Here is a 16,097-nt window from a genome sequence, read left to right as displayed (position 1 = left end):
AAAGATTCAGTGAGGGTCACGGAAGAAATGAACAGAAGGTTGATTTTTGAGGTCTTAAAGATGAGATAAGGAATGTAGTTTTTAGCATGGGAGTCTCAAAGTTCCAAGACCAGATGGTTTAAACGGGTTGTTTTATTAGAAATATTGGAAGGCAATCAAGAAGGAGGTATGTACAGTTGTTAAAGAGTTTTTCAAAAACAGGCTATTGCCAGAATACATTAGTGAAACCACAGTGGTCTTGATCCCAAAAATTAAAAATTCGAAAAGACTTAACCAGCTAAGACTATTAGTTGTTATAATTTCATATGTAAGATTATATCAAGGATCTTAGTGTTGAGGCTGAAAGGACCAATGAAGGATGTAATTTCATCAATTCAAAGTGTATTCGTAGGAGGGAGATTGATACAAGATAATATGGAGTTCGTGTAAGAGGTATATCATAGCCTGAATAGAACGAAGAAGAGGATCTAACAACATGGTAATCAAGTTAGACATGAATAAAGCATATGACAGATTATAATAAAATTTTTTTGAGAATGTTTTAAAAAAGTTTGGATTTAATGAAAGATGAGTGGAATTAGTGATGAAATGTGTCAGAAATACCAATTATAGATTTAAGGTCAATGACGAGTCGTCCAAAAGAATAAGCCGCAAAGAGGCCTAAGACAGAGTGACCCTTTATCTCCCTACCTCTTCATTTTGGCAACCAAAATTTTTACTATTTTGATGCAGGAAGCACATAATGAAGGTAACATCTCTGGATTAAAGATTACTCCTACCGCCCCTACAATTACTCATCTTTTGTTTGCAAATGACTACATTATTTTTGCAGAAGATAAAGAAGAAGCTTATCAAATTATTTCAGTGCTAAATGAATACACATAGACGTCTGGACAAAGGATAAATCTGAATAAGTCGGGTGTCACTTTTGGGAATCATGTGTCAATTCAGAAAAAAGGGTTGATATTGAGGAGATACTAGGCATGGCTTCATGGGAGACACCTGAAAAGTACCTTGGTCTTCCAGCTACTTGAAAAAGATCTCAAAGCAAAGTTTTAGCATGGATTGAAGAGAGAATAATGAATAAATTAGAAGGATGAAAGGAGAAATTATTAAATCAAGCGGACAAAAAACTCTAATCAAAGCAGTAATTCATGTGGTACCATTATACGCTATGAACGTCATAAAATTTTTAAAATAGTTTTGTAGAAGAATATGCGTTAAGGTGGCACGCGATTCTGGTGGGCAACATAAGGAAGGGAGTGAGATATCCATTGAAAAATTGGGAATCCATTATGAAGAGTAAGTTGGATGGGGGTTTAGGATTCAAGGATTTGAAATCACAAAACATTCCTATCTTGCAAAACAGACTTGAAGAGCCATCAAAACTCAAATTTGATTTGAGTCTAAATTCTAAGATGATTATACTTTCCAGAAAGTAATTTCTAGATAGCAAAAAATTAAAAAAAAACATCATGGATTTTGAGAAGTATTTTGCATGGGAGAAAGCTCTTTACAGAGCAAGAGGCAAGTGGAGCATAGGAGATAGATCAAAAGTGTGCATTTGGAAAGATAATTGGATTATTAAAAAGAATAAGGCTTTGAATGCAGAAAGTTGTGACAAGACCAAAGTTAACGAGCTGATTATGGAGGGAGAGGATAGAACGAAAGGAAAATTATAGGAATATTTTCCCACGACATCAGCAGAGCAATTTTAAAAACCTTTATTGGTGTCGTAAACTAAGAAGATTGCTTGTAGTAGCCATGGAAAAAAAATGAGAGTTACACCATCAGAATAGGATAGCATGTGGCTAAAACGGAAAGTCAAGAATTTGACCAAGAAAATCTGTCAATAAATGAAGATATAAGAGACTTATAAAAAAATATGAAAAATGGATGTCCCACCAAAAGTTAGAATGCTGCTATGAAGAGCAACCCAGAATATATTGTCAATAGGTCACAACTTGTATAAGAGGAAGATAATACAAAGCCTAATTTGTTAAGTTTATTCTAAAAAGTGGAATTAATGGAATACGCTTTTTTGCTATGCAATTTGATAAGAGCTACATGGTTAGGGGCTAAATGTTATTGGAAATTAGTTGTTAAAAAATATAAGAAAAATTAGAAGAACCGGAGGTGAAAAAAAAAGTATAAGCAATTTTGAGTTTTTGATGTGAAAAATATAAAAGATCAAAAACGGCAAATTATAATAAATCCAATGTGAACAATAAAGAAAAAAGAGTATATACCCATTTTGGTCCTCAAAAAATTTCGGATTAGACACTTTAGTTCCCAACTAAAATTAATTACTTGAATGGTCCCTAACAATTAATTCCGTCAGTCATTTAGATCCTTGGCTCCGTCAATTCTAACGGAAGATAAAATGGTCCCTGTCAACTCTAACAGGGGACAAAATGATCCATGACAACTCTAACAAGGGACAAAATGATCTCTGACCCTTTTATTCGAAAATGACATTGTTCTTCTCCAATTTTTATCATATCTCGCATAACAATAATATTCATACTCTCCTTCTTCACCTTCACCGTCTTTTTTTCATCTTTTCCTTCCTCATATTTAACTCCAAGATTAAGTCATAGTGTAATTGTCACACGTGTCGCATCTACCTCAACATGTCATGGACCACAAACTTCCTAAATCTCTGATACTGGTACATCCACCTCATCTGCACTTCACCCACCATAAGCATCCACTTCCACGTTCTCGATAACAACACATCTAACCCCGACAACGTCCACGACATCCCTAAGACCAAGTTCCACAACTGCTCCAAGGACACGCCTTTCCTCACTCTTTGGCAAGCAATATAGATTATTGGACATTAGGACATCATGAGAAGATTCTCCTTTGACATCATATTCTCAGAGTCCATGTTGGCAGACAGTTTCAACCTCGTATCCAAGCTATTAGTACAATGAACAATGTTGTCGTTGCCGCTCATATGAAAACTGAAGCGATTACTGAACATTGGTTCGAAGAAGAAGTTGAAGGAAGCGATCAAAATGGTAGACAACGTGGTCATGGAGACGATATGGTAGAGAAGGAGGGAGATAGCAACGATAATGACGAGTCTTAACAAATTAGACTTGTTGTCTAGATCCATGTAATCCATCGAAGACGACAAGTAGTTGCGAGACATAGTCATTATTTTCCTGAGTATGAATTTATTGAGAACAAGTTGAGAATTTTTTCTTTGTGAACATTAAAGTTGTAAAGTGTGCATTGTGTAGCTTGAAGTTACAGTGTTAGATTGTTAGTGTTATACGAGATATGATGGAAATTGAGGGAGAACAGTGTCGTTTCCGAACAGAGGAAATCAGAGACCATTTTGTTCCCTATTAGATTTTTTAGGGACTATATTGTCCTTCGTTAGAGTTGACGGAATAAAAGACCTAAAGAACTGACGAAATTTATGGTTAGAGACCAATCGAGTAATTAATTTTAGTTGGGGACTAAAATGTCTGGTTTAAAATTCTTTGAAAACCAAAATAGGTATATACTCAAGAAATAAAACTTGAAGTCCATTGTAATGTGTCCAGCAAGCTTGAGCAGTTGAGCTTGTGTATGTGAAAATAAATTTCAAAATTGTCCTCGAGCTCCTTTGCTCGTTTGTCAGGTTTTTTGCCTTCTTGTGTTTGAAATTGGTTTTAGTCCTTTAAATAAGTACAAGCAACTTTATTTAAATATGTTAGAATTATCTTCTACTAATAATTTGTATAACATGGTGATTTAAATGACAGTTTTTAACTTAATTATAACTTAAAATTGATGAATATGAATTAATAAGGTATACATGGCCCATACCCATTTTTATTATTTTGGCAAAATCTTTGGGGATATTATATGTTCAACGTTTTCTCTTGAGGAGTTTTCTTCCAAATAGGAAAGATTATTCTATTCACTACCGCGATCTCTTTATAGTTAATAATTGTTCTCCAGGCTGCCACGGTCAAAATCGACAAGAAGAAAATTTCAATCTTTGTTCTTGGTAGAAACAATTTGTATAATCAAACACGCACATCCGGGTGCATACTAATACTTTTTTTAAGTATAATAAATACAAAATTGCTAACTTTAATGATGAAATGAATATTAAACTAATGAAGTGCACATTTATAGTGATATACTATATATTCTTGTGGTAGTGAGTGTCAGTTTCATGAGATAAACAAAGTCGCTGACGCTTACCTTAATATTAAAATTTGTTTTAGAAATGCAAGAAATGGGCATATAAAGGTGAAATGACTGCAAGAAAGGTCGTCACAGGCTTCAATCAAGGCTACTTTTTGTGTTTTATTTTAATCCCCTTATTATCGTCATGGCATTGAAAGAATATGCTATCTACATTTATAATATATCTTAATCTTAATTTCACACACGCATGAAGAAAATAAACACAAACTTTGTTGTTATGCTTCTAATCTGTTTCTGAAATGGTTGCTTCGTCAAGGGATTATTCTCCAACCCACTTTATTGAAACCTTTAATTTTCTCTTATGTATTTGCAAAAGAATAAGACGATTGTAATGACTAATGAGTAAATTGGTGGTGGAATGGTGAGAAGGACATTATTGTTCACACTTCACACTTTTTTTTGGGCACTGTCTACCCGCTATACCGTGTGTGAATTATAGGTAGAAAAACTATGAGGTGGCAGCCTAAAGTATTTTGCAGTAATTTTCTCATTCTCATTATGCCATATGATATATATGTCACAAATAGCACTGCAAGCAAAGAAAATTTAAATACATATTGTCAAACATTTTTATTAAATAAATTAAATTCCAAACCATTTTTGTTACGGGATTTTGCTTACTAATTGAGTAATCTTCATTTGTCAATTTTAATTATATATATATAGCTGCACGCATTATACCTTGACTTTTAAGTTGTATTTGAAAGAGAGACTAAAATTGAGAGACTAAAATTAAGAGATTGAGATTGAAAGACAGAAATTGAGAGACTAAGCCTGAATTAAATTTTTATATTGTGTTTGGTGTTATCAGTATTATGTTTAATTTAAAATAAATATAGAGATTGAAAGATAGAATTAGAATTTAAAAAATTAAATAAAAAGTGTTCATACCCCGACCCAACATTAAGGCCCAGGTCCAAATGAGTCAAAAAGATCCAATCTAAAGATTGGCCTTCACTACTCACCGACCTCCTCAGAAGAGGTCGAATTCGATACAAATCTCGCTTTAAGAAAGTCGGGATCGAAGGTTAGCTGGCAGATAACCCTTGTTCAAATAAGTAACTGCCCCTAAAATTTCTCAACCCATTTCCAGAAATCATATCTCAACTTTTCTAAAATAAAGAGACAGTTATCCACCTTAAAAGGTGAAACTACTCCAACGGTAGTTATTGGTTCACTACTATAAATACATTGACACCAGGTATCCCTAAATTTCAATACTCTCTAAACCTGCTAAACCCTTTGCTAACTTAGGCATCAGAGTGTCTTTGCAAGTACCACCCCATCTCATCATACATACAAGTCGGACAGCAGCTCCCAAACGCAAGCCAAGTCGGAGACCGCCTCCTTCTAACGTTTGGGTCAACCTCGCAAGCTCATTCCATTAATCTCCGATTACCCATCGTAATAAAAATAATAAAAAAATATTATTAAAATTTCAGTTTTTATTTTCAAAATTTTAAATCTTTATATTCTCACTTTTTTAAAGTATTGAACAGACTAAAATTTTAAAAACGAAAAATCTCTTACCGCCAAATATAATACTAAATTTCAGTGTTCTAATTTTAATCTCAGTCCCTAACTAAAATGCTACCTTTAGTGTGGGCTATATAGACGCCCATAAAACAATAATTTTCAGTGGTTGGAACTTGGAAACCAAGCAATACACTATATATAGTTATATAGTTTTTATTCTTCAGCGGAATGCATGATAGCTATTCTAATTTCTTAATGCATTTGTCTTCTTGCTGTTTGTTAGGAATGTTAATTAAAAGAGGTATTTAATTTAATTTTTTTATGGACTACGACAGATACGCAACAGAAGTATATATGTATATATATTCCACGAGACGTTAGCGATGAGATAACATAAATTAAAGATTACTAATAATATTCTGCTTCAACTGGAACTTTTAGATAATCTACCCACGAATTTAGTTGCACTTAATTAATAATCTCAGACATATCTTATATAAAAAAAAACAAAACATGTGATTTCTTTATTATATATGTATGCGCAAATAATAATTGAGAAAATTTAGGCTAAATCAGTATAAAAATAGATAAATGCGGTTCTCTTTAAAATAAGATATATTTTATTCTTTTATGACATACTAAAATAAAATCTTAATCTGATTATATTATTAAGTATATTAATAACTTGAATGATTTTAATTTAATTATAATTAATATCTTAACTATAATAAATTATTTTATAATTAAATTATAATTTAAAATAAATAATTATATAATTTTTTAAAATATTAATAACCAAAACTATTTTTTTTCGAATCATTCTTTTTGAAAAAAAAATCATCATAAAGAACTTTTTATTGATTTGGTTAGATTGATGGTAAAACCTTTCACTTGTTGATAGCAACTTAAACATTCTGTAATAATTTTCATGTCGTATGCTAATTTTCATCCATATATTTGTACAAGAATTATAGTTAATTAAAAATACATTTGTTAACTCTTATTCTCTGTCGTATCAGCGGTTTAATTTACAAAATAAGGAATATAATTTATAAAGATAACGACGATGTCAGCATTGCTTATTACAACGGCATCGGTGAAGGAATATAATTTTTTTTCCGAAAAAATAACTTAAGAAAAAAAATTTGGTTATTAATATTTTAAGAAATTATATATATTCTCTTATTTTAAATAATAACTAATTACAAAATAATTTTATTATGATTAAAATATTAACGTTAATCAAATTAAAATAACTAAATTAAAGTTATGAGTATATTTAATAATTAAATTAAGATATCAGCTAATTAAATTTTGACATATTATAAATGTTAAATTACATATTATTTTAAGAAAGATAAGATACAACTCACCATAAAAATAACATAGTCTATATTATTTTCTGATTTCTAATGTCGCGGAGTTCAATCTTCTCATATAACTGAAAACTATTAATTAAGTGAGAAAATTAGGCCTTAGTCCACGATATTTTAGTTGTTGGTGATATGTTAGTATGATTGAAACCAAACACGTATTTGATTATATGTTTATATTATGTAATTGGATACAATTATTTTTGACAACTATATGAAGTAATAATTATTAAAAAAAATTGAAGAAAAGTTTATGAGTGTATCATTCAGAGCATAAATAAATACTACATTGGTCATTCTTTTAACTTTTTAAAAATAGAGAAAAGTATCGTTTTTGTTTCTGACGTTTGGGATAAATTCTATTTGTGTTCTTAATGTTTAAATCATCTTATTTGTGTCCATAACGTCTGTAAAAGTGATTTAATGTTATCCTACCGTCAATTACACATCATAAACGCTTTAGTTTGAGTTTTAAAAATCTCTTCTTGAAGTTAGAATACAAATATTTGGGATAGAATCGATGATCCACTCCAAAAAATAGTTTATCAAAAGTTGAAACTAATTCCTACAATATTTACTAGGGGTGTCCATGGATCGGATTCGATCCGCATATCCGCGGTGTTTATCCGAATCCAATCCGAAAATTGCGGATATGATGGATCCGATTCGCAAGGCTTTCGGATCGGATCGGATCGGATCGGATCGGATCCGCACACTAATCGGATTGGATTGTGGATTTTGTGTTGGTATCCGCATATCCGCGTATCCGCAAAATTAAAGAAATAAATAAGTAAATATTCTTTTTATGTTTTATTTCAATTAATAATTATCATATATGTTATATTATTTTAATTTATTATTTAAAAAAAGTATGTTAAATATTATTTTAAGAGTAAACATATTTTAAAGAATAGAAAAATGAATTTTATTGATATTTTTTAATAAAAATATGTTTTTAAAATATTTTTATGTTTTGCGGATATATCCGATATCCGATATCCGATCCGATCCGCAAATGTGTAGATCGGATCGGATCGGATCCAACCTTAAAAGCTGCGGATATGAGATCCGATCCGATCCGATGATTTTAATGCGGATCGGATCGAATTTTTGGCCATATCCGATCCGATCCGATCCGCGGACACCCCTAATATTTACATAATTCACTTTTCTAGGAACATAATCGAATCTAAACACAAGAGTGGGTATAATATTAAAATCAAACACATTCAAATGAGACCTAATTGAAGATGAATACATCCAAATGAGAATAATTGAAAAATATAATCTGATTTATTAGTATAATTGATAATAGGATAACATTAAATCACTTTTATAAACGTTAGGGATACAAATAAGACGATTTAAACGTTAGAGACACAAATAGAACTTGTCCCAAATATTGGGACAAAAACAATACTTTACTCTTAAAAATATTTTGTATAATTATCAGTTTCGACTGTTTATAATTTATAGTGTTGCTAATTAATTTGCTTACATGCATGTCGGTGCATAAGATGATTAACTATGAACAATTACTGATCATTACTATTTCAAGAAAAAAAATCCTTTAACAATGGCGGTTTGAAAGTGGGATCAGCAGCTAGGTAGGTTTTTAAAGTTGACAAATCAACTATCAATATCAAATCACTTCAGAAAGATTATGCGAGAAAAGTAAAATCAATAATTAAACGATAGAAAAGCCTAGAGAAGGTTTGCGTACCAAAAAATAAGAAATTATAAAGTCAAGATTAAATATTGGTAATTTGATTCAAGTTGCAACAACTCCTTGTGAGCTGTGAAAACAATAATTCAAAATATTAAGTTGGCCTCGTTTGACCTATAGGTAGAATTTGTTGCAGTAAGCGCTTGGTCTCATATAAATTGAAACTTTAAGACAATGATAGAGTTGAGTAAACTTTAAAATAATTGGTAGAAATAAATAAATAAATTTTGCTGTTTAATACACTGTTAAAACAACTGAATATACATATATAAACATAGTTATTATCTATGAAAGATAGGCTCGAGACAATCATTGTCGCTACGAAAATTATATTAACGTGTTTCATACTTGTTCTTTTTTAAGGTATGATGAGGCTTAATATATATATATATATATAAGTAATTTGTAGCTAGTTTGTTTATGTATTGATCGAAATAACTTCATATAGTAACCCAATACAGCCAGCCATATAGTTTATATATATATATTGTTTTTCACAGTATTCTCTAACTCAATAGATTAAAGATTAGTGAATTAATTATTACATCAACTCAAATTAATTTTTATGAATACAGATATGTGCTCAAATATTCGCTTATCACGTTCATATGGTAGTTTTGGAGTGAAAACATGTGCCAAATAACGGATGTGAACTATTATTAATGAACGATGGAAACTATTTTTAATATTATACAAATAAATTAATTTTATCAACTAAAACTCTATTTTTGCTTATACTTACTTTTTTAATTTAATTAGTTATATCTTTATTATTAGTACAATTTTTTAATATAAGATCTTATTTGTTTATGTAGATTTTTGTATAAAATTTTTTTATTTATATTATGTTATTTTTTATTTGAAAATATCATTAGATATCAAATTGTAAACTTTTCAGGTCATAAAAATTTAAATATTATATTATAAAATTATTTTTTTCAAAAATATAAGCAAATAAATGGTTATATGTTTTAAAATAATGTTATTAACTACGATTGAAGTTGGAAAGCAAGCAAGCTAATAATTAAGAAGAGTGTTAGAGTCAGTAATTTTTGTGATTTGTAATCATTAAATAACTATCGATCGATGATGTTTTTAATGGTTTAAGATTTTATCCAATGATGTAGAATTATTCATTTTTCTTTTACTAATTACATACTTGTCAAAATTTAATAAAATTGCTAGACGCTAGACTTTTCCAATAATTAATAAGAAGGGTAGTGTTGTTTTCATGAGATATGGATTGTATATGAGGCAAGAATATAATGAGAGACTTAAAGGTGTCTCGTATTCGATCTACTTGAATTGGAGTCACATGAGATGTATGGCTACTAAATATATAAGACATTAAGAAAACTATAAAAGAATGCTGCCACTTTTTTATTCTTTCTTTGCTAAAAGCTTACCAAGTCACTGCCAAAACCGCTAAGCACCTTTCAAATTTTCCCACAGCCTTTTGCTTCCCGTTTCAGAAGAACTTTCTGAAAGCTACAATTCAATCATCATCATCATCATCATGTATTTCAGCGACGGATGGGAGAAACTCATTTTCTTTTTTTCAAGCAGAAATAATTATATGAACTCCAGTAGTGGTATATATATAACTATAACTAAGATTCTTTATTCCGTAAACATCCATATATATAAGGCTATACATATATATGTAGCCAAAAACAGTAAGAGCCACAAAAGCTGTCGTCCATGAAAGTGATAAACTGATTTAGGGTTTTGTCGGATACATTTCTTTTCTTAAATCTTAATTATTTATGCAATTGTAGCGGTACATATTAAATGAAATTGATTTACAGCACCCCCTAAAGAAACAAAAGCGTTATGTATGTATATGTATGTTATAGCATTTGCATTCCAAAGTACCTAGAAGCAGGTGAAGCGTCATCTTGATAAAGCAAAGGTGGTGGTGGTGGTGGTGGTGATGAGTAGTTAACGAGAGAGGTCATATCAGGTCCCCAACTAGTAGTAGTAGTGCTCTCTGTTGAAGTCGTGCTGCCATAAAAACCCTGCTGCACTTCCATTTGTTGATTATTACTCACTACACACGCCATGAGATGGCTCAAATCATCATCTATCAATAAGCTTTCAAAGCCTTGCTGATGGTGATACATATTTGGCGGTGGATAAAGGTGGTGTTGCTGTGGGAAGGAGGATATGAGGGAGGTGAGATCGTAGTCGTGGATGGAAGGCGGTGCAGGTGGTACTACTAGTTGTGGAACTGAAGAAGAAGAAGAAGAATTAGAAGAGGAATTGCAATAAGGAATAGGAGGAGGTTGGTCTAGTTTCCTTTGCTTTGCAAGGAGCTTCTTCTTGAGCCTGGTGTTCCAGTAGTTCTTGATGTCATTGTCTGTGCGCCCTGGTAACTGTGCTGCTATAATAGACCACCTGCTTCCAATACTAACATACAGGGTGCAGATGATGTTGTCTTCTTCTTCTGAGAAACTACCGTGTTTAATGTTTGGCCGAAGATAATTCAGCCATCTTAGACGACAGCTTTTCCCGCATCTCTTAAGTCCTGCAATTAATTCATTCGTTAATTAATTAATTAATTAATAACCAGAAAGTATTTATTATTGTCATGTACTAAGCTGAAAGAGTGGTTTAATATTAAGATCCATGTATATATATATACCTATCTTCTGAGGGAGGGCGATCCAATTGCCTCCTGTGCCGTGCTGCTCGATGTAAGACTTGAGTTTCGCGTCTTCTTCAGGCGACCATGGCCCTTTCTTCACGTTCGCTTTGTCACAGCAAGGTGCTCTTCCCATCTCTCTCTCTCTTAACTGATATGTTGGTAATGATGGATGCTCTTTATATATATAGAAAGCAACAAGAGTGAGAGGGAGAGGAACGAGTAAAGAAAGAAATAGCCTGGAGATTCAAAAGGAGATTGAGGCTTAGACTTTTGGGGATTTCTAAAAGGTGTAGTATTTGGGTAAGAAAAATAACACAAGCTTTATTTATTATTATATGGATTAATTGGAATACCAGTGACGAAGTAGATCAATGTTTTTCTCCTTGTCCTTCTTTAAGTCTACTATATATCTATAATAATTCATCATTCATTTATTTATCAATATATTATATACATACACCCTATCCATCTATCCCCTCTCTCTTATATTATTTCTGAAAAAATATAATGCCGGGGAATAATTGAATTATTATTGCTGTGGATGGATGGTGGATCATCATCATGATATAATAAACATACATCATGTGTGCATGTATGCATGTGAAGTTATAGTGGGACCATTACCAAGGAATCTGGATTGGAAGGTTAATAAAGCGATGGTGATCAAAACCACTTTTTTTTTCTCCTTTTTTGGGGTTGAATGGTTCTTTGATTACATAATGCCTAGACCAAGAATGACTCATCTATTACGCATCATGATCACCAGAGAATCCTGCAGATAATGTCATAATAAACTTGTGCAATGGTAAATATACTATTATATATTAATTAATAAGGTTAAACTCATAGTTGGTTAAATATAAAATTGTCAATCTATCTCTATCTCCTAGTAACAACCTTCATTTCATTAACAATCTGATAAAGAAATTGTGCTTATTCTTGGTTCTTCCATATCTTAGTTTGTAATGCAAGTTATGCAGGAATGTTTTTTTTTTAAAAAAAACTCCCGTAATGGAAGGAGTTGCCTTTGTTTACTAGGGCTACATATTTTAGCCTTTTTATTAGGCTAAAAAATTTTGATATGAAAGTGAGATGTGTGATATATTTTAGTATTGTAATTTTGGGTACTTTTTAAAATTGTAAGATATATACAAATTGAATGATTCGATTTGTGCATCCCAAATTTTTTTAATTTTTTAAACACAAATTAAATGGTCTGATTTATATACCAAAATTCGATTTTAACTTCTAACACCATAATTATGTAAAGTATTTATATATTCCACAACTACGTCTTACACCACTCTCTCTCCTATATCTAAATTAAAAAATATTTTTATTAACATCAGATGTACTTTATCAAATAAAAATATCAACCCTGTTACATATTCAACAAAATTAATTATTAAATCTATTATTTATATAAATATATATAAACTAATTTAATAGCTAATTTTTTATACGTAATTTTTGACCAATTTTGTAATTTAAAAAAATGACTACAAATTAGGAAAGTTTTAGTCATTGTGTACAACAGTGCCAATTCGTTTGTAAGAAAAAAAAATCTTCTTCTATCTTTTATCTTTAATGTGTATTATCTCATCTATTTGCTAATATTTGACTAGCTAAGGTAGAAAGCAAGATATTTAATATCATTTTCCATAAAGAGACTTAGAAATAGAAAAGAGTGGAAGGAAAAAATGTTAGATCAGAGGAAACGTAGAAAGAGCTGTGAAATTAAATATAAATTGTAAGGTATCTTCTTTGCTAATACTAAATCAGTATTTTCTATATGGTAGGTAATCAGCCGACATGTCATTAATTGGTAATTACTACATGGTCCAAACATAACCCACCCTGGGAAAAAGTATAGGAAAACAAATTTTGAAAATAACTATAAAAAAAATTCATATTTGCTCATATCATTTTTCTCGTGGCAAAGCATCGAAAAGAAGCTTCTTTCTTCTCCCCTAAAAGAATAATTAGTACTCTTTTATTTTTATGTTTCTTAATCTACCATGCATTCTGATTGAATGTATAATTATACAAAAAATCAAATTAAGTGTAATCTAAAATTATGGCTACAATAGCTATGAAGTATTGCTAAAACTAAAACCACATTTTTATTTTTTGTACTTTTGGTAATATTTTTTAGTAATATTATTTAAAAAACATTGTTAAATAATAAAAAAATATTATTTTAAATTAAAATATTATGATCAATGTAATTATTATAATATATACATACTAGAATAAATGATAAAGTTATCAATAAAAATGAATAGTTTGTTAAAATTAATCAGATTAATTAAAGATGCAAGTAGGGGACTATCTTCTCTAGGGTTTGTTTTTTCCTACGGAAAAGGACAAGGTAATTTTGGTGTGAATATGGCAGTCAACAGGTAGGATCCCCACTATCACATCTAGATCTAATACGTCACAAATTAGACCAGGTGTGCTCTAAACTCTCATCTTTCATACTTATCATTTTATTACAAAGTCTTTATTAATATAATAATATTACGACCAATAGTGTTACTATTGTTTGGGACTACAAAATAATCTCACCATCCAACCAGGCCCTAATATCATTATTGGGATAATGGTAATAGGTTAAGCTACTCAAGTTTTATAAAGCCTAATATACAACTATGATCTATAGTATTATAATACACACAATTGTATGAATAACAATAATAATAATAAATCAATAATTAGGTCAGTTTTCCACTATCTAGTGATTCTTTTTCTAGGTATATATGATATAAACCATGCAATGTCCTTCACTGGATCATATATAGAGATGGCCGATTCCAGTTTGTCTTTTACCTACTAATTGTCAATTATTCTTCATGGTTGACTTCCTGTGGTTCTAGATCTCTAGCTACTATATATCTTTTTCCCACTCTTAGCTTGTATATATATATGTGTGCTTTTGGAGTTTTCTTCACTTGATTGTGATTACTTCAGGTGCTAAATATATTTACAAAATTTATTTCATTACAACATTAAACTTTAAAAGTTTAATTAAAGTACTTTATAAATTTGAAAGGATATATATTCGACTATTCGATCAAAGCCTTGTGTTATATATATATGAATTGAAGATAATCAATACAACAGAAAGAATAATTAGCAAAAAAGGAAAGGAAATTATAAAATGAATTAAGACTAGTTATGAATATGAATTGAAGATGGAGATCGAAGACTACACAAGAAAAAGGTGTGTATGAAGGATAGTGGATTTGGTGGGGTACAGTTTGTACATTATCCAACATCCATATACTTTAATTTAGTGCGATCAATTAGTCTTCTCTTCCCCCCATTAACTTGAAATTATAGCATCAAAATTAAGAATTGCTTTAGTCCAGCCATTATTAAATTATTCAACACAAGTTAAAAAAGCACAAGACTTGACAATGAGATGAAAGGGTAAGAGTCAAACAATGCATTTATAAAGAAAAGGCGTTGAATTTTCATGTGTGCTTAAAAAGTAAACAAAAAAAAGCACACACAACTTTTTAACAAGGAAACGGTCTTGCATGGTGGTGTATGCCACCCTCTCTTCTAATCAGTTCCCACTCAATTTCTCTCTTCTTTTCCTCGGTGTTGAAATTAAGTAAACTAACATTTTCAGCAAAGGAGAAAAAAAAAAAAAAGACGCACAGTTTGTTGAGGGCTTTTCTTTTTTCCATCATCGTTGCGTAATGGTGATTTTGGTGGACCTAGCTCTTAGGTTTGAAAGGGTCTTTTTGACACGATCCTGTGTATGATAAACCATGACACCTCAAGGATCTTTATTGACTAGGTTATTTTTCTATTATTGTGCACATATATAAACAACAGTAATTAACGAATAGTATTAGCTTTATTATTTTATTAGGTTTGGTAAACAAAATTATTAAGATGTAGATGTGATCCAATAATTGCAAATTTGGTATGAGAATTTCTACACAAGTTTTTTTTATCCTTTAAAATATATTTGTAAAATATTTTATAAATGAAAATTCAAGTGCAGTTGTTTTCATGTAAAATTTATAATTGATAGCTGTTAGATTATAATTTAGTTAAATCTATTAAATTATTTAATAATTCTTAATTATTAACTTTACATGAAATGAATCTATTATATATTACTAATTTTACAACTAAAATGTGTCACATGTCACTTCTTCCTTATTACAATTGAAATCAAATATTTTTCTCTAAAATTAAAGAATTATTCCCTTCTCTCTACTACTTTTACAACCAAAATGTGCCATATATCATTCCATCATTACAATTGAAATTAAATCTTTCCCTCCAAAATTAAAGAATTATCCCTCTTCCCTCTCCCCTCTCCCTTTATCTATTCCTCTCATTCCTTTAACTACTCTATCTCTTTTATATATCAATGACTAATTATAAATTTGATAATCAAAATATGCAACATGACATTCTTTAATTGTATTAAAATTAAAATTAAAATATTAAAATTAAAATTAAAATATAGCTATATTATATATTATATTATATATTACTATCTAATTTAATAATAAAATGTGTCATATGATACTCTTATTAAACTTGAGAGAAAATATTTTCTTCTAAAATTAATAAACTCCCTTCCTAAATTTTTTTCATCTATCTTTCTTTTTTTTTCTATGTCTCACTCTATATA

General features: G+C 30.2%; 1 protein-coding gene across 1 annotated transcript; it reads right to left on the bottom strand.

Moving 5' to 3' along the window:
• Positions 1 to 10,391: 10,391 nt before the first annotated feature.
• LOC112800457 (uncharacterized) lies at positions 10,392 to 11,880 on the bottom strand. The gene is made up of 2 exons (XM_025842739.3): positions 11,435 to 11,880; positions 10,392 to 11,317 (listed from the first exon to the last, which is right to left on the bottom strand). The coding sequence occupies exons 1-2, from the start codon at positions 11,568 to 11,570 to the stop codon at positions 10,641 to 10,643; spliced, it is 813 nt and encodes a 270-aa protein (XP_025698524.1). The 5' UTR covers positions 11,571 to 11,880; the 3' UTR covers positions 10,392 to 10,640.
• Positions 11,881 to 16,097: the final 4,217 nt, after the last annotated feature.

This window comes from Arachis hypogaea, chromosome 5 (assembly GCF_003086295.3).
Source record: "Arachis hypogaea cultivar Tifrunner chromosome 5, arahy.Tifrunner.gnm2.J5K5, whole genome shotgun sequence".
In the NCBI taxonomy this organism is placed as follows: Eukaryota; Viridiplantae; Streptophyta; class Magnoliopsida; order Fabales; family Fabaceae; genus Arachis; species Arachis hypogaea.
This window is presented reverse-complemented; position numbering and strand designations above follow the sequence as displayed.

Coding starts and splice junctions, on each gene's coding strand:
- LOC112800457 (XM_025842739.3), bottom strand. CDS start 11,570: ATGGGAAGAGCACCTTGCTGTGACAAAGCGAACGTGAAGAAAGGGCCA. Junction 11,318..11,434: donor CGCCCTCCCTCAGAAGATAG/GTATATATATAT, acceptor AATTAATTGCAG/GACTTAAGAGATGCGGGAAA.